Here is a 17,352-nt window from a genome sequence, read left to right on the forward strand (position 1 = left end):
AAAAAAAAAAAGAAAATCAAGACCCAACTTATGCTACCTAGAAGAAACTCATTTAAGATTTTTTAAAAATGTTTATTTATTTTTGACAGAGAGAGAGAGCATGAGTGGGGCAGGGGCAGAGAGAGAGGGAGACACAGAGTCAGAAGCAGGCTCCAGGCTCTGAGCTGTCAGCACAGAGCCCGACGCGGGGCTCGAACTCACAGACTTCGAGATGGTGACCTGAGCCAAAGTTGGCCGCTCAACCAAACGAGCTACCCAGGCGCCCCTAGAAGAAACTCACTTTAAATATAAAAACATAAACACGGTAAAAGTAAAAAGATGGAAAAGACAAAGCGTGCTAATACTGATCAAAAGAAAGCTGGACTGGCCACAAAGTAGATTGCAGAGCAGAGGACGTTACCAGGGGTGATGGAAACCCTCTCTTGGTGACAAAGATGGTGACAGGTTAAAAGGAGGTGATCGTCTCACCTGCTTCCACAACTCGTACGGGCTCCGAAACACATACGTGAAAACGGGCGGACAGACAGCGAAAAGGACGAACAGACCCACGAGTCGGGGTGGAGATGCTCAGCCGCTGATGGAACAGGCAGAAGAGCAGTGGGGTCCACGAGACTCCCCACGTTGTCAGCGAACCTGAGCTTCCACATCTGGAGAGCACTCCCGACGATACAGGACACGGTCTTCCCAAATACACACAGGACACATACAAAGATAGAACGTATTCTGGGCCATAAAACAAGTCTTGATGAATGTGAAAGATTCCATTCTCTGACCATGGTGGCCACGGTGGCGTGGGACGAGAAATAAAGGACATCTGGAAAATCCCCCCAAGTATCTGGAAACTAAACAACACACTCTGAAGTAGCCCGTGGGTCTAAAGAGAATCTAGAAAGTGTTGTGAACAGAATGGAAATGAAAAAAAAAATCCATCAAAATTTGTGGGATTCACTAACGTGGTGTTTAGAGGGAAACATGTCCCTAAACACCCCTATTCAAAAAGAAGAAATGTCTCCCATGTTAGCCTCAGCTTCTAACATCAGAAACCAGGAAAAGAACAGCAAATGAAACCCAGAGTAAGCAGAAGAAAGGAAGCAATGAAGTTCAGAGCAGAAATGAATGAAAAAGGGAAAAAGAAAACCAAAGCTAGCTCTTCAAGGTCGAGAAAATTGGACTTGTATCCAAAATCCATAAGGAACTCTTGCCATTCGGTAACACCAGCAGAAGCAAGACCGGGGACCCTAATGCTCACTTCGTAAGCGGGCTGGGCTGCACTGTCGAGGTCACATCACCGTGATGGCACATGTTGGTAGCAGGTGCCCTGCAGGTGATGTGCTGAGGACACTCCCCCTCCGGGGTCTTCCTTCCCAAACCCATAACCTCAGTCCGGCCATGAGAACGAACAGCAGACAAACCCTAATTGTGAGACAGAAAATTCCTGAAAAGTCCTCAAAGCTGTCGAGGTCATCAAAAACAAAGCAAGCCGGGGAAACTGTCAGCCAAGAGAAGCCAAAGGAGACGCGACAGCTGAATGTCACATGGTGTCCCGGACACCCTGGATGCGGTGCTGGGACAGAAGGACATCAGGCGAAAACTAAGGATGTCTGAACACAGCATGGACTTCAGTTAATAGTATCATCACCAGCGTGGCTTGTTAATTGTGATAAATGTATCACATTAATATAACGTGTTAACAGGGGACACTGGGTGCGGGTATGTGAGAACTCTCTGTGCTGTCTTCCTCCAACGTTTTTCTGCAAATCTAACATAAGTTTGTTTTTGAAAGTGTGCAAAGAATCTGAATAGGTATTCCACCAAAGAAGATATAAAAATAGCTATTAGGCACATAAAAATCTGCTGAACACCGTTAGCCATGAGCTGATAGCCCTCGACGGCCACCTGGACGGCTGGAATCTCAACGGACAACAGCAGATGTGGACAAGGGCACAGAGAAACGCAGGCCCTTGCTCAGCGCTGCTGGACTTTACTGTGGTGCAAGCACTTTGGAAAAGAGTTTGGCGTTTCTTCAGAAATGAACCCTAAATGTACCATACAATCGGCAATCCCTGCTAGGATCTGCCCGAGAGAGCTGAAGGCCCACGTCCACGCCCATTCAGAGCAACTTATTCACCAAAGACCCAAACTGGAAACACCCCGGGTGTGCACGGGGCACGGGCAGGCGAGTGGAGAGACTGATCACGTGCATCTGTGTCACGGGCCAATTCGAGGAGCTGTTGATACGCACGGTGGCGTGAAAGTGTTAGGCGCAGTGGGTGGAAACGGACCCGCCTCCCCGGTTCCGGCCTGTGGTATGATTGCACTTATCCGGAGTTCTAGGGAACACGCCCTAGTCTCTGAGGACGGAGAGGAGGTCAGCGGTCGTCTGGGCCGGTTTCGTGGGAGGAGTTGCACAGGGCCGCCTGGAAACCTTGGGGGAACCGACGTGTCCGTCACCTCGGTCATGGTGATGGTTCCAGGGACGTGCACAGCTGTCAAACTGCATGACTTCTGCGATGCCGGCCGGCTCCACGACTGTTTTATTTATTTTTTTTTTAATTTTTTTTTTTTCAATGTTTATTTATTTTTGGGACAGAGAGAGACAGAGCATGAACGGGGGAGGGGCAGAGAGAGAGGGAGACACAGAATCAGAAACAGGCTCCAGGCTCTGAGCCATCAGCCCAGAGCCCGACGCGGGGCTCGAACTCACGGACCGCGAGATCGTGACCTGGCTGAAGTCGGACGCTTAACCGACTGCGCCACCCAGGCGCCCCTCCACGACTGTTTTAAAAACAGGTTGTGATACGAGGACACCTGTCTGCAGCGGTCATGCACGTGGACCAGAACCTAGGTCTCGGTTGGAACCGGGACGGCGGGGGGCGGGGGGGGGGGCAGGTGGCAGCGGACAGGCGGGGCAGGCGTCTCAGCAGCCGCGGGGACCTCCCGCTGGAGGAGAGTGAGAGGGGCAGCGCACGCGGCCCCTGGCTGCGGGGGAGGAGGGGCACGGCGGCTCTGGGCCTCCTGTAGGAGAGGAGGCAGGCCATTGCCGGAGCCTCGGAGCCCTGCTCGCTACGGCCTGTGCACGGTGGCAGCAGGGTATTCTCGCAACGTGGAACCGTCTTCGCTTCCCCAAGATGGCCCCCCTGCGAACAAATTCCGTAAGAAACGCCAGCTTCCCTTCCTGTCTCTGGTTTAGCATTTCACACTGTCACGTAGGAGCTGGCCCACCGCTCGCTCTCTGTGCCAGATTTTGGCATCGTTCTTATGCAGATTTCACAAAAATAACCTGGGGAATTTCCTTCTTTTTTCTCCTTTCCAAGAACATTTTAAATATCATTGGGATTATCTGTTTCTTGAATGTTTGAAAGACTCCATCTGTGAATTCTTAGACATAGTTCTCAGTTTTTGAATACATTCTTCAGAAAATCTGCCTCATTCACGTTTACAGACGTATTAGAATACGGTGCGCGAAATATTATTTGATCGTTTTCGTGTCCTTTCGATCTGCGGCGCCATTTCTCCCTCGTTTTCCCTAATTTTGTCATCTTTGTGCTTTCTTTCTATCTTCTCGCCCCGAGCGGCCCTACCTACCGTATGTCAAGGTCGGCCCCTGAGCCGCCAGCCTGACCCGTGTCGTCTTCCTCACGCACTCTCTTTGCTGCTGGCTGTGCCCACCCCGGCCTTCTGCTTTCCCTGGTTCTTCCTCCGGAGACGCGAAGCGGCCGTGCGATTCTCTGTGTGTGTTCTGGCCGATGCAGGCGCGGTCCGGGGTCTGCAGCACCGGCTGCCCCTGGGGTTGGGGTGTGCTCGGGCCTCCTAGCTCCAGGTCCCAGACACGCACAGTCGTGGTTTTACCCAGAGCTTCTAGCGCATTTGTCATTAGGTTTCGCGTGCACAGCGGCCCGGGGGGTGGGGCGCGTGTTCCTGGTGTCACTGTTTATCAGGCTGTCCGCTTCCAGGAGGCTGTCAGAGACGTGGCCTTACTCCTGCTTTGCTGTTGCAATGAGCTTGTCTCTGCAGCTTGACGGCTGTTTTCTCAGACGTAAGATTACAGTTGTTTTAAATTTGTACTCCTCGGGCGCCTGGGTGGCTCAGTCAGTTGAGCATCTGACTCTTCGTTTCGGTTCAGGTCACGATCCCAGTGTCATGGGACCGAGCCCCACGTCGGACTCTGTGCTGGCAGCATGGAGTCTGCTTGGGATTCTCTTTGTCTCTCCTCTCTCTCTCTCCCCTTCCCTGCTCTCTCTGCCCCTCCTCTGCTCTCCTTTTCTCTCTCTGCCCCTCCCCTGCTCTCTCTCTGCCCTTCCCCTGCTCTCTCTGCCCCTCCCCTGCTCTCTCTCTGCCCCTCCCCTGCTCTCTCTCTGCCCCGCCCCTGCTCTCTCTGCCCCTCTCCTGCTCTCTCTCTTTCTCTGCCCCTCCCCTACTCTCTCTGCCCCTGCCCTGCTCTCTCTCTCTGCTCCTCCCCTGCTCTCTCTCTTTCTCTGCTCCTCCCCTGCTCTCTCTATTTCTCTGCCCCTCCCCTGCTCTCTTTTTCTCTCTCTGCCCTCCCCTGCTCTCTCTCTGCCCTCCTCTGCTCTCTCTGCCCCTCCCCTGCTCTCTCTCTCTCTCTGCCCCACCCCTGTGCACTCTCTCTCTCTCTCTCAAAATAAATAAATAACTAAACTTCAATTGTATGCTTCTCTTTTTTTGTGATGAATATCAATAGTGTAACATGTGCCATTTTGCCCATGTTTTGGTGGGGGCTCAGTGGCGTTGAGGACAGTCACAGTGTCGCGGCACCACCGCCCCTTCCATCTCGTCGTCCCAAACTGACACTCTGTCGTCATTGCTCAGTGACTCCCCCCCTCCCCCGGCTCTGGCCCTCACCATCCACCTTCTGTCTCTATGACTTTGCCATTTGGAGGATCTCATATAAGTGCTGTATTGGTTCTTCTTTGTCTGGGGTATTTCACCCAGTGTGACATTTTGAGGGGTCATCTGTGTGGTGGCAGGTGTCAGAATTTCATTCTTGTTTCAGACTGAGTAATATTCCATTGTGTGGATGGACCACATTGTTTGTCCAGCCATCTGCTGGGGGACATTTGGGCTGTTTCCACCTGTCGGTTATTGTGAATACTGCTGTCTCCAGTCCTTTGGGGCATTTACCTAGGGGAACCCTTCCTGGGTCACAGGGGGACACTCTGATTTTTTCAGGAACCTCCACACTGTTTCCACAGTGGCTGTACTGTTTTACGTTCCCACGGACAGCACGCAGGCTTCCGGTTTCCCCACACCCTCACCAAGGCTCGCTTTCTGTTTTTTGTCTTTTTAAACTATTATTATTTTGTAATAGTCATGGCTGTAAAGTGGGGTCTCATCGTGATGTGGAGCAACATTTGATACATTTTGCCAACATTCCACGAGTTTGAAAAGGACTCATGCTATTTTGTTCAGGGTTTAGGTTTGTAACCTACTGATCCTTTCTTCTGTCTGTCGATAATCGGAAAACATGGGTATGTTCATACAGAGGGCTTTTCTCTGCTGGCTTTCCAAACAAGGCGTCTGTGACACTCTTTTGTCTGTACCTGGCCATCAGCGCACACGGTGGTCCCTCGCGCTCACAGCCTGCACTCCCTGACATGCGCACATCATGGCCGAGTGGCTGTGTGGCCAAGATGTCACCTTGTCTCTGGCCTTTTCCCCGGCCCCGCAGCTGCAGCAAACAGGCCCGTGTTCCTACAGGGAGGAGCGTTTGTTTTAATGGGACTGTTATGGAGGGATAGGGTGCGGGGTTGAAAGTCGGGGGGACTCGAGACGAAACGTGCTGGAGAGTGTCAGGTCGCCCACACTGCTGTGACCACCCCCCGCCCCCCCCCCCCCCCCGCCCGGAGGCTGTGACAGGGCACAGCCCGGCATTCCCCCCCCCCCCCCCGCCCCCGCAGTGGCCATTGTCACGTTTAAAACCGCTCCGACCTGATGACCTTTGCACTGTCTGAAGCTCCCCAGACGTTTCTGGGACTCACGGTGAGGGTGCGTTTTTCCCTCTGGCCCGTGGGGCAGCTCTTCCCTGACGGTTGTACTACAGCCGTGTGAATCCTGATTGGTCCAAACCCCAACGAAAGAAAGAAGAAAGAATTGTTGCAGTTTCCGTCGGAAGGACGATCCACATCACGCACAGTTATGTATCGGCGATTAATGAGTATCTGTAAACATCTCATGTAGCCATTCGACCACATTTTCCCTGGATGTCACGAGTGCTTTAGGTGTGTGGCCACGTCTCCAGCAGAACTTGGTATGTGTATTTTCTTATGAAATCAGCAGAACTCCTTGCCGGGAGCCCCCTGCCCCACCTGTCACTGTGGCCTGCAGGGCGGGGCGCAGCGGGACTGGGGCAGCTCCGTCTTGGATGCTGATGAAGCCCGGTTACTCTTCTAAGGTTCAAGTCTCACTTATGTGAGATCTTCGTGGAAGTCAGGCTCACAGAGGTTGTTCTCTTATGTTTACTTCCGGTAGTTCTAGAATTTTAGCTTTTACAGTTGGGTCTGTGATTGAGCTTTGTGTAAGGAGTGAGGCGAGGGAAGAAACTGGCGCATTTGTTGGCCTGGGGATCCTAATGGTTTCAGTGCCGCTTGGCAGAGGGCTGTCCTTCCCTCTTGAGTTGTCCTGGCAGCTTTGTTATGGAGCAGTATTTCTTTTTTTTTTTTTTTTTTTTTTCAACGTTTATTTATTTTTTTTGGGACAGAGAGAGACAGAGCATGAACGGGGGAGGGGCAGAGAGAGAGGGAGACACAGAGTCGGAAACAGGCTCCAGGCTCCGAGCCATCAGCCCAGAGCCTGATGCGGGGCTCGAACTCACGGACCGAGAGATCGTGACCTGGCTGAAGTCGGACGCTTAACCGACTGCGCCACCCAGGCGCCCCTATGGAGCAGTATTTCATCACGGACTATGACGTTAGCCAAAGGGTTTGTTAAGACTTTATTTGTGGCTGAGTGCATGATACATATTTAAACAATTTTTTTAAGTTCATTATTTGCCAGGTATTTGTCTACCACCTACTACGTGCCAGATGCCGTTCTAGGTGGTGGGGGCACAGCCGCGAGCTGGTCAGTCCCTGCTCTCATAGAGCTCACTTTCTATCGGCCGAGACTGACAAGAAAAAAACAAGTAAACTATCATTTCCGATAGGGGAACCTGGCTGAGGAGGGTGTCTTCTCTTTCCCGTTTTCATTTGGGTTCATGTTCAGACCTATAATCGACAAGAATCTGTGCTGTCACACAGGAGTCCAGTGTGCTGCTTCCCCACCGAAATCTCAGTTACCCCGGCCCCATTTAGGGAAATCTGGTTCTTTCTCCCGGGTTCTGAGGCCCTTCCTCTGTCACCGGTGTCCCAGTCCCGTGTCTGTGTGTTTGTGGGTCTGCGGATGGGCTCTCCCCTCCGACCCCTTTTTTTCTGCGTTCCTCCCCTGCACCACAGCCAGGCTGCTGTCTGCTGGGTCCTGTCTTCTTCCTGGCTCTTCCCTCAGCTTTCTGTCCTGACCATTAGGAGACTTTTAGCTCTTTGTATGCAAAACTCTTAGCTTGTCAAACTTCACAGAATTTCCTTTCTAACTCTTGGGGGTGTGATCGAGATCGCACCCATCTGTAACTCACTTTGGGGAGAACTGAGTGCTGAGTTACGGAGTCTCCCCAGCCATGAATGTGACAAGTGCCTTTATTTGTTTAGATATTTTTTAGTTTTTCATTAAATTTTGTAATTTTTCCTATAGAGTTACTTCAAGTTAAAAAACACTTTTCTCTTTTTAAAAACTGACTTCCATCCAAATATAACACGGAATCCTGGATTGGATCCTGGAACCGGAAAGGGACCGGAAAAAGTGGTGACATTCAAACAAAGTCTGTGGTCCACTTCACAGTGTCGTACCTGTGTCGTTATAATGGTTTTGATGAAGGTGTTATGGTTGACATTAGAAGGATCTGGTCAGGTATGTGCAGGAACCCTTTGTAGCACCTGCATGACTTCTGTAAATCGGAAACTATTTCAAAATGAAGTTTCAAAAATCAACATGTTGATTGGCTTATGTATTATTTAAATACGCATACTTTCAATTACGTATAAGGTACCATAAATGAACCCACCATGGTAGTGAACACTGAGCAGGGTTCTGACTACAGGGGTGACTAGTGTATGCGAGGAGCCCCGGGAAAGGCTGTCTGGGAAGATACTGGGTCAGGAGTAGTGGACAAAGTTCTGGAAAACGAGCTCAAGGAAGGGCAGCAAGTGCAAAGGCCCTGAGGTAGGAACGTCAGAGCCTGTAACTCCGCCCCTGCCTCCCCAGGCCTGCAGAGAAAACTTCTGAGAGTTGAGGGGAGTGCTATTATGTTGGCAGGGGCATCGAGGGAGGAGGATCTGGCGGGTGGGGCTGTGGGCAGACGGAGTGGATAGAACTGGGGCAGGTAGGGGCCCGGGCAGGGCCTGGCAGCTCCCACCGGCTGGGTGGGCATGCAGACCCCCTGCTCATGCTTCTCATCACTGGGGTTCTGTGAACCTCAGTGAGTGGCCCTCTCTGGCTGTTGTTGGATTTCTGCATGCCACCGCCCCCCCCCCCCCCCCACCGCCAAGTACAGGACCCACTCCTGAGTGGAAAGATGCCCCCACCTCGTCCTGAGCTGGGTCTGCATCCCCCAACCCCAGGCACTGGTTTCTCACTTCTCACCTGGGAAACTCAGGCTCAGAGAAGAGTGACGGAAACGATGGGGTAGACTCCACCCCCTCTCCCATGCTGATGCCCCTGGGGGCCAGCGTGGGACCCTGGCTGCGGGACCCCCAGCCTCAGATACCACCCACCTTCCTCAGTCAGAGACTTTGGACCCTGAGCGTGGGGTGGAAGTGCCCCGTGCCGGTCTCCTCATCTGTAAATGTGGCTGGTGGCTCTGGAGCAGGGACCCCCTAGGCGTCACCGCCGGCAGCCCCGCCCTGGCCGAGCTAGCCTGGCCGCCCCGGCTTCTGCGCCAGGACAGCAAATGGCATGTTGGGTTTCTGTGCCAGGAACAAGCTTCCCACGGTTTCTGCCGTGGCGCCGGCTGCCCTTCGAATTCCCAGCCAGGTGGGGCTTCCGGAAGTGTGTTTGCGCAGCAGTGGAGGCCATGCAGGGGAGGGTGGGGGGCCAGTGGTCCTTGCCACATGGCATCGTGGATGCCCCAAAGGGTGGTCCCATTCAGACAGTGAGTGGCTTTGCAGCCAGCCGGTGTGGCACGAATCCACACCGCTGCAGTGACCTCTGGTCCCCTTACCCTGGTCTAGGAGAGGCCATCCAGCCTCCCAGGGCCACCCTTCCGACTGAGGGACTAGCTCCTCCTTTGGCTTTCCCTAACCCTCTGGCCAAATGGACCCACCCAGAGCTCAACTAGAGGCAAGACAAGAACGCCAGGGACCCTGGGGAGCCCATGAAACTCAGAGCCAGAAGGGTCCTAGGCAAGCCTCCCCTCCTAGGCCCACACCTGGTGTAGCAGAGCTCAGCACACAGCTGGTGCCCAATAAATGCATATTTGATCACTAGGCCTATAGCCCATGTGATGCGTTGGAGAAGTGGGTTTAGAGGCCGCCAAGTAAGGGCGCCCCCGCAGCCCTCACCCCTCCCAGGAGAGGTTTACCAGTTCTGCTTTAAGACCTCAGTCCTTCCTAGGAGGGAGGAAAAGCAGCTGGTCACTCTCACTTTAGTGTGAATTAGCTTGTTCAAGGGGGGAGATGTACATTGATGCTCTGGTTGGCCAACAGGCCAAACAGGTGGGGGAAATTGCAGCTGCTCCCTGGATTGTGGGAGTTTGTTCCTGCCCCCCCCCCCCCCCCCGCCCCCGCCAGAGGTAGCAGCAGCGCCAGGAGGCACAGAGAATCTGCTTCGTCATCTGGGCAACTATTGGAAGAGCCAGTGACTAGACTCTATGACCTGCTTTCCCTTGAAACACTGGCTTCAAATATGCTTTACAGAATTCTGCAGATGTGCCTGAAAACTGACCCTGAGGTTTTAGTTTTCTGTTAGTCTGGATCCGTGTCAAAATGCCTGGTACAGGAGGACTCCCTGTCCCCACAGTGACATGGTGGCAAGTTGCCCTTAGCCTCTCCATCCCCCGAGACCCTGTGGTAGTTTCCAGCAGCTAAGAAGGCCCACGGTGTAGGTGTGGCCCAGCCTGACAAACATCTAGTTTTCGGCCCAGAACACTCAATCAAAGAGTTGTCCTATTGCCACCAATAGCTGGTGGCCTTCCAAACTTCTTCCTCTGCTCACCGGGTGGGGCGGGGGGGGTATCACTCCCGAGTAACAGGCAAAAGCAGCATATGGCACAGATATCTGCAGGGAGGGGACTCTCTCCAGGTTCAGTACTACACGGACCCATGCAGTATCACGTGAGTGCGGTACTACAAGGACATGGAAAGAGAGCATCAGAACATGGAGTCGCTGCATGTGGAGAGAAGGGGGCAGTACGGAGCTGGGCCTCAATGCCAGTGTGGGGATGGGGGCCCTTCTGGAGAGGGGCAGTCGTGTCAGCGCCCACCTTCACAAACTTACCTGAGGGGTTCTTGTGTGTCTCCACCTCGCTGTCCACCTCACTGTTCGTGCCCAAGGCGTGGACTCGGCTAGCCCTGGGCCGTGCTTGTGAGGGCTCATCCCGGGACCAGAGGACAGAGGCAAGACCCTCAGGGGCCGGTGCCGGTGAGGCCGACGGAAGGGTGGGAGTGGGGCTGGGCAGTCACTGGCCCTCGCTCAGGGTCACAGGAGGTGGATGGCAGGCACGGGGAGCCCTGGGGTAGGTGGACCCATTATGGATGCGGCCAGTTCCCAGGAAGCCTGCAGGGGTGACGGGAACGCTGCCTCGCTCCCACTGGCCATGCGGGGGCGCCCCCACGGGCTGACCGCCCCGGGCTGAGATCGGCGCCCACCAGCCCCGCCGACGGTGCCTGTGAGGGGGGCCGCTCCGCTCCCAGCAGCCACCGGGGGCCAGGGCCCACTGCGGTGCCAGCCGAGCTCTGAGGCTGTAATTACGCGTCTCTGTCCTATGGGCCGAGTCACGGAGGGCGTCCGGGAAGGTGTTTTGTTGTCGCCTGTGAATCAGGAGCTCATGAGAAAAGTGGTGGCTGGTGCAGCAGAGAAATTAGGGCCTTGGTGCTACGGCACACGGCCCCCAGCCGCTCTGCCCGCCGCCCTCAGCCCCTGCTGGGAGCCTCTGCAGACACCGAACCCCCGAGCCCCCGTGCTCCTGCATTCAGCCACTCCTTCCAGCACCTTCGGAATGCTGTGCTTGTTGGACACGAGAGCCAGAGGAGATACACGCCAGGGGCTCCCGGGCCCACGCGGGCACGCGCGCACGCCATACGCACACATCCTCAGCTGCAAGCGCGCACACACACGCACCCGCGGCTGCAAGCGCACGCGCACACACACATGCCAGCACCGCGGGCGCACGTCCACCCTTCCTGCCAGCGCTGACCTCCGCCCGACACTCACGCGGGCCAGGCTGCCCCTGACGGCGGGGAGCGCTCCGGAACCAGCGGAGGGGGGTGGGGCGGGCCTGGACCCTCGCTGGCCGGACTCACCGGCTTTCTGTCCCCAGGGGCCACAAAGGACATGGGGAAGATGCTCGGGGGTGACGAGGAGAAGGACCCCGATGCGGCCAAGAAGGAGGAGGAGCGCCAGGAAGCCCTGCGGCAGGAGGAGGAGGAGCGCAAAGCCAAGTACGCCAAGATGGAGGCGGAACGCGAGGCCATGCGGCAGGGCATCCGAGACAAGGTGGGCGCGGGGCCTGGGGGGCTGCCCCGCACCCTCTCCTTCGCCTGGCTCCATGGAGCACATCTCTGGATTGCACACTCTGGAGCCCACATCAGCTACCCAGGCTCGCCAGGATGAGGGTTCACCTGTGGGCCCGCGTCTTTGCTGCTCTTACCAGTGGGGCTGTAACGAGGGGGGCGCCCTGCTCTTACAGTGGGGCTGGCCATGGTTTCACCTGCCCCGCCTGATCGCTTTTCCAGCTATTGCGGGATTAGGCAGGAGCAGTGAGTCAGGACCTGCCTCCAGAGGACCCACCAGCAGCGAAGATAGGGGTGTGTTGGGGAGCAGACACCTGCTGGGATCTGCCTGATCACCCCAAGCTGAGTGTGCCAGGTGGGGGCCTTGCCTCTGTGGCTGCAGAGCTAAATGAGACAGCGGTCGCCTGGCCAGGCATCGGTGGGGGAGCGGTGCTGGGCGGATGGGGACGATGGTGAGCCCCTCCACCCATGGGTCGGAGGCAGCTCCGGAGGGGTTCCGACGCGTTCTGTCGCTGGAGCCCCAGGTCTTCCCGGCCACACCACTCTAACCTCCGGAATTTGGCCCCCTCCCTCCTATGAGCCTTCAGCTCGGGGAAAAATACCCACCTGCCCCAGGGTCCCCCAGAAATGGAAGAATGGGGGGTGGGGGTGGCTGTGGCTGGGGGACATCTGGCCCCCTTGCCAGCAGCTGTACTGAGTGGTGAGGGCAGCGTGCCCGCTTGGGTGTGGGGAGCACCTGGTCCCCTCTGCACCCAGCACCATGGAGTGACCCAGCCCCCGGGTCCTGCCCCTAAGAGAATCTGCCTGACTCTCATGTCCGCTGAGCCCTCTTCCACCTGTCCAGGTAACCCTCCCCACTTTCTCCTGCGCCTGCCCTTCAGATGGGGCTCCCCCAGATTATTCTCGCCGGGTCCCGCCCACAGACCTTCACCCCGGCACACAAATGTGCCCGCCTTGTGCGTAGACACCCTGTGGCTTCAGGAGTCTGTTGGACTCTGTGCCCTTGGCTGGAGAGAAGCTCTCTTTGGTCTGACCTAGTTTCTGGAAGTGTTTCTCTCCCCCGCCCACGCTCCACCCCACAGGGCTCCAAGCCACATGTCCCTCCTTTCCTTTCCAAGCCCAAGGGCCACTGCCGTCCACCGTAAGGTTGTCCCAGAATGGTGACCCAGGAAGAGGGCCTGTGCTTCTTGGGCGAGGGAGTGCCTGGTGTCCGGGCAGCTTGTGACACGCCGTGCCTTTGGCTGACCTGATAGCAGTGCTCAGTAGGGAGGGCCCTCTGGTCAGTGTGCCCGCTGCCAAAGAGTTCTCGGGGTGCCCTCGTCAGGTCCTCATCGAGACCCTCATAGCACTCCTGGCAGTTTGTTCAGGGTACATAGGGGCGTGTGGGCTGCTCAGGGCTCCTGCTGAAGAAACCTAGATAAACCCTTCATTCCTCTTTCCTGGATGTCTGACAGTTGCCCAAGGGGGCCCCAGCTCTGGTCACAGCTGGGCAGAGAGCAAGGCTCCCCCCCACCGATCGCTGCTGAAGGTGGCCCTTGCCTCCCCCGTGCCTGAAGCCATCTGCAGCCTCAGAGAGGAGAAGGTGCAGAGGTTTCCTTCAGTACCTTTAGCGAGCTGCGGGGGGGGGGGGGGGGGGGAACATAGCAGCCCCCCCGACATCCGGAAGCAGAAGGAAGGCCCTTCTTGGAGAGTGAGGCCGTTCCCCCCTCCGCCCAAGCACCAGAAGCAGAACCCACCACTTCTGGTGGGGCTGGCGAGGACAGAGGAGTGTACAGTGGGGTGAGTCCTCCGCCTGGGCGGAAGCGTGTCCTCCCCGGGGCCCGTGATCCTGTGCTTGTGTGTCCCCCAGCAGGAATCGGAGCTTGTGGCTACTTGCCGACACCCACACGCTGCCCCAGTTTCCCCTCTTCATCCTTGTTAATGCGTCTGCTCCCGTGCATTCCCTAATGTGTGATCCAGAAGCTCAGACCCGGCCAGCGGGCGCCCCTCTTTCCAGCCTGAGTGGGTCCTGCGCTCGGCCCGTCAGACAGACCACCAGCCCCCAAAAGCATGAGTCCAGCTTGCCCCCACCCGCTTCCCACCAGCCCTGAGACAGGAGGCCTCACGCTGAGCACAAGCTCCCCGTCTGAGGAGCTGGTGATGGCCTGGGGGTAAGGGGCACACATTAGTCCCTTGGAAACGAATTCTTGCAGTTCCGGAGCCCAGAAGTCCCGAATCAGCATGTGGGCAGGACTGCCCTCCCTCTGGAACCTGCAGGAGAGAACGCTTCCTTGCCTCTTACAGTTTTCTTGCGGTGGCTCTGGCAGTCCTTGGCGTCCTTGGCTTGTGGCGGTGTCCACTCCGGTCTTTCTCCATTTTCATACGCCTCTCTCTGTCCTTTTCTTTCTCTTACAAGGAAACTCTTACTGGATTTAGGGCCCAGGGCGATCTCGTCTCCTTATCTTAGTTACATCTGCAGAGACCCTATTTCCAAATAAGGTCACATTTTGAGGTTCCAGGTGACAAGAGTTTTGGGGGGCACCATTCAACCCACTAGAGACGGGAGACCTGGGTAAGAGCTGAGGGCAGAGACACACACAGGAGACCGGAAATGGAGGGCTCAGGGGTGGCCAGGAGTATGGGCTGAGGGCACGCCTAGCGGGGCTCCACTTAGGGCTGCCATTGGGCACTCGCCTCCGCTGGCTGTCCACGAGGGGCGGGCGTTGTAGCCACATCTAGGGGGACTTGGCCAGGCATGACGGTCTGACCTCACGGCACCCGACCAGGGATCTGGGGCTGTGTGGGCCGGCCAGCCCCAGAGCAATGGGTGAGCCGCCACTGCGTGCACATGTCCTGCCCGCCCCTCCCACTGCTCCTAGACCACAGCCCAGGCCGGCGGAGGACACGGCCAGCCTCCTGGGAAGGCGAGGTGGGTGGGTAGGGTGGAGAGGCCAGGGGTGGGGCGGGGTCACTGGCACCCCATAGGGACCGACCTCCCCTCCCCCCCACTTCCCCCCTCAATGCGGTCCCCCAAGCCCTGGCTTCTGCTGTCGCTCCGGCATTCTCCATGAGGGTTCCCCCCCCCCCACGGCCCCCCGGCACCAGGCACCCTCCTGGGTGGGATTTTGCCATCAGGGGTCTTGGTGGTGGTCTGTGGGGCCAGGGGCTCCCGACAGCCTTTCTCAGCCGCAGGCAATGTTCTCTCCGCCAATCCTGCGGTTGCGGGAGGGGTCCAGCCCTCCCAGTACTGTGTGGCCCGGGCTCCAGCCTGGGGCCTGGAGACCGCTTGCCGGTCTGACCCCCGCCCCTCCCCCACAGTACGGCATCAAAAAGAAGGAAGAGCGTGAGGCTGAGGCCCAGGCCGCCATGGAGGCCAATTCGGAGGGCAGCCTGACGCGGCCGAAGAAAGCCATCCCGCCCGGCTGTGGGGACGAGCCGGAGGAGGAGGACGAGAGCATCCTGGACACCGTCATCAAGTACCTGCCCGGGCCGCTGCAGGACATGTTCAAGAAGTAACGCCCCGGCGCCGGACACAGCCCGCCTGAGCCCGGACCCCCACCCCCGCCGCCCCCCATTGCCTACCTACCCCCTGTACATGCCCTCCTCGGAGGCCCCTGAAGGGATGTCGGGAGCAGAGTGCAGTCCCCCAATGCCAATATAAGCCATAGTCCTAGACCTACCCGCCCCATGCCCCCTCGCGCCTCGGAAGCCTGCGCTCACCTCTCGCCACCAGCCCACTCCCCTCACTGCCATTGCCACCGCCTGGGGGGGAGGGGTGCCCACCCCTCCCCAGGGCCCCCGTGGACCGGCCCACGTGCTCCTCTGGGTTGGACCCTCCTCCCCCAGAGCCTGGGACGTCCCTTACTGCTCCCGCCCTTCACACCCACCCAGCAGTGCCCGAGGCCAGGGCCACCGAAGGGCCAGCATCCAGACCAGCCGTCGGTGCGCCGTCCCTGCGTTGTTGGGCGCTTGTCCCGTCCCAAACTCAGGAGCACAGCCATAGTGGGGGGAAGGCGGGCGTGCGGGCTGGGAGGGGAGCTGCGGCTGGGGTGGGGAGCCTCCCCCACCCCCGCAGTGACACCTGGGCTGCAGGGTCTGAACCCTGCAGTCTGCAGGTTGCCCACCTCCACCTGCACCCCTCACATTGTCCTTCTGTCTCAACCTGTCCTCCACCCCCCCTTCTCGGCCCACTCCTCTGGAAGGCTTTGCTTCGGACAAATACCGGGACCCGGTTCTCTTCCAAACGAAGGGAAACCAAGCAATAGGCCTGGGGGAGCTCCGACACGCCCCCGCCCGCCGCCCTGCACAGCGCGGAACAGTGCAGCCCCTCCCGCGCCCTGTGACTCCCGCCCCTCTGCGTCCGTCGGCCCAGCCCTCTCCCCTCCCTGGTTGGCACCTCCTATCTTCTTAGCGGAGGCCGCTCTGGGGTCGCGGGCTCCCCTGCCCTCACCCTCTGTGCGCCTGCACCTTCCGCAAGAGCGGGGAGGAGGCTCAGGCCCTCGGATGAGCGCGGCACCTGGAGACGGTCCCTGAGGCCCTCCTCCGCCAGTCAGGTGCGGGCCCCTCGAGGTGGGGACCTGCCAGGTGGCCCCACCTCGGCGCAGGTGGAGTCTGTGGGGAGCCACCGCGGGCCTCCCTGACCCTCTGTCTCTTCATCCTTGTTTTCCTCTGCATCACGATATGTTGAATCTCAGGTAAATGAGGTCTTACGTGTTTGGGGAGTTCTATCGGGACAGAAGGCCCGTCGCCTCGGTGTCCGGGGGCCCCTTTCTGTCCGTGTCACACATTCATCGCGTCCACGTGTTGTGGGCCAGGGGCGCGGCCCCACGTAGCTCTTTAGAGAAGCCATAACAATAGACCGCAATACTACCTTCGGACGCCCTGCGCCCTCCGACTCCTCCCGGTCCCGTGTCTTTTTTAAATGCCTGTTTTCACACGTCAACAAGCCCGCTCCGAGCAGACAGGGCCTTGTCTCGTAGAAACCCCGCATCCCGTTCCCAGCGCATGGGGCGCCCGGAGCCGCCAAGCTTAGCGTAGACCGTGGATGTCGTGCGTCCTTCTGTCCTTGCCCCTGCCTCCTCCTGCATGTGGGGGGCCGCCGCGTGTGTTCTCTCTGGATGGAATCACAGCCAATAAACACGCTAGTGAGTTCACACCGCGTGGCCCTTCTCTCCGGAGTCCCGAGGCCCTCGCGGGCGGCCGACGTGGGCAGACTGGGAGGAGGGCCCGGACCCTGTCGGATGAGCCTCACTTAGTCCGACGTGCTGCCACATAGGAAGTCCCTTCCCCTCTTGCTGGGACGACTGCGGGGTCTCCCCACCGCCCTGACCCAGAGTCACCCGTTGCCCCTAAGGCAGCCCCAGAGTAATCATCTAAAAGGCAGACCAGCGCCTCTGGGGCTCCCTGCCCCCTCCCCTTTGGGGCTCCCTGCCTCCCTCTCCCTCCCTCCTCCTTCCATGAGCCTCCCGCTTGCCCAGACCCCTTGACAGGCCTTGTATTCCCCACAGCTATGCCAGGCCACTGGGGGCTCAGTTCCCCACTGTGCCAGCCATACTTTAGGCCAGCCCCCCCCCCCCCCACCTTAAACTCCTGCACAGCC

General features: G+C 57.8%; 1 protein-coding gene across 2 annotated transcripts in view; it reads left to right on the plus strand.

Annotated features, from left to right (window-relative positions):
* CPLX1 (complexin 1) overlaps positions 1–16,906 on the plus strand; it is a 31,940-nt gene extending 15,034 nt beyond the window's left edge. For both annotated transcript variants that reach the window (XM_086705687.1, XM_086705688.1), the window contains 2 exons: positions 11,582–11,757; positions 15,072–16,906. In XM_086705687.1, the coding sequence (XP_086561813.1) occupies positions 11,582–11,757; positions 15,072–15,269 (374 nt within the window). In that variant the 3' untranslated portion in view covers positions 15,270–16,906. The remainder of the gene's footprint in view (positions 1–11,581; positions 11,758–15,071) is intronic.
* The last annotated feature ends 446 nt before the right edge of the window (positions 16,907–17,352 follow it).

This window comes from Puma concolor, chromosome B1, assembly GCF_028749965.1.
Source record: "Puma concolor isolate L17-30 chromosome B1, mPumCon1.1.hap2, whole genome shotgun sequence".
Taxonomy (NCBI): domain Eukaryota; kingdom Metazoa; phylum Chordata; class Mammalia; order Carnivora; family Felidae; genus Puma; species Puma concolor.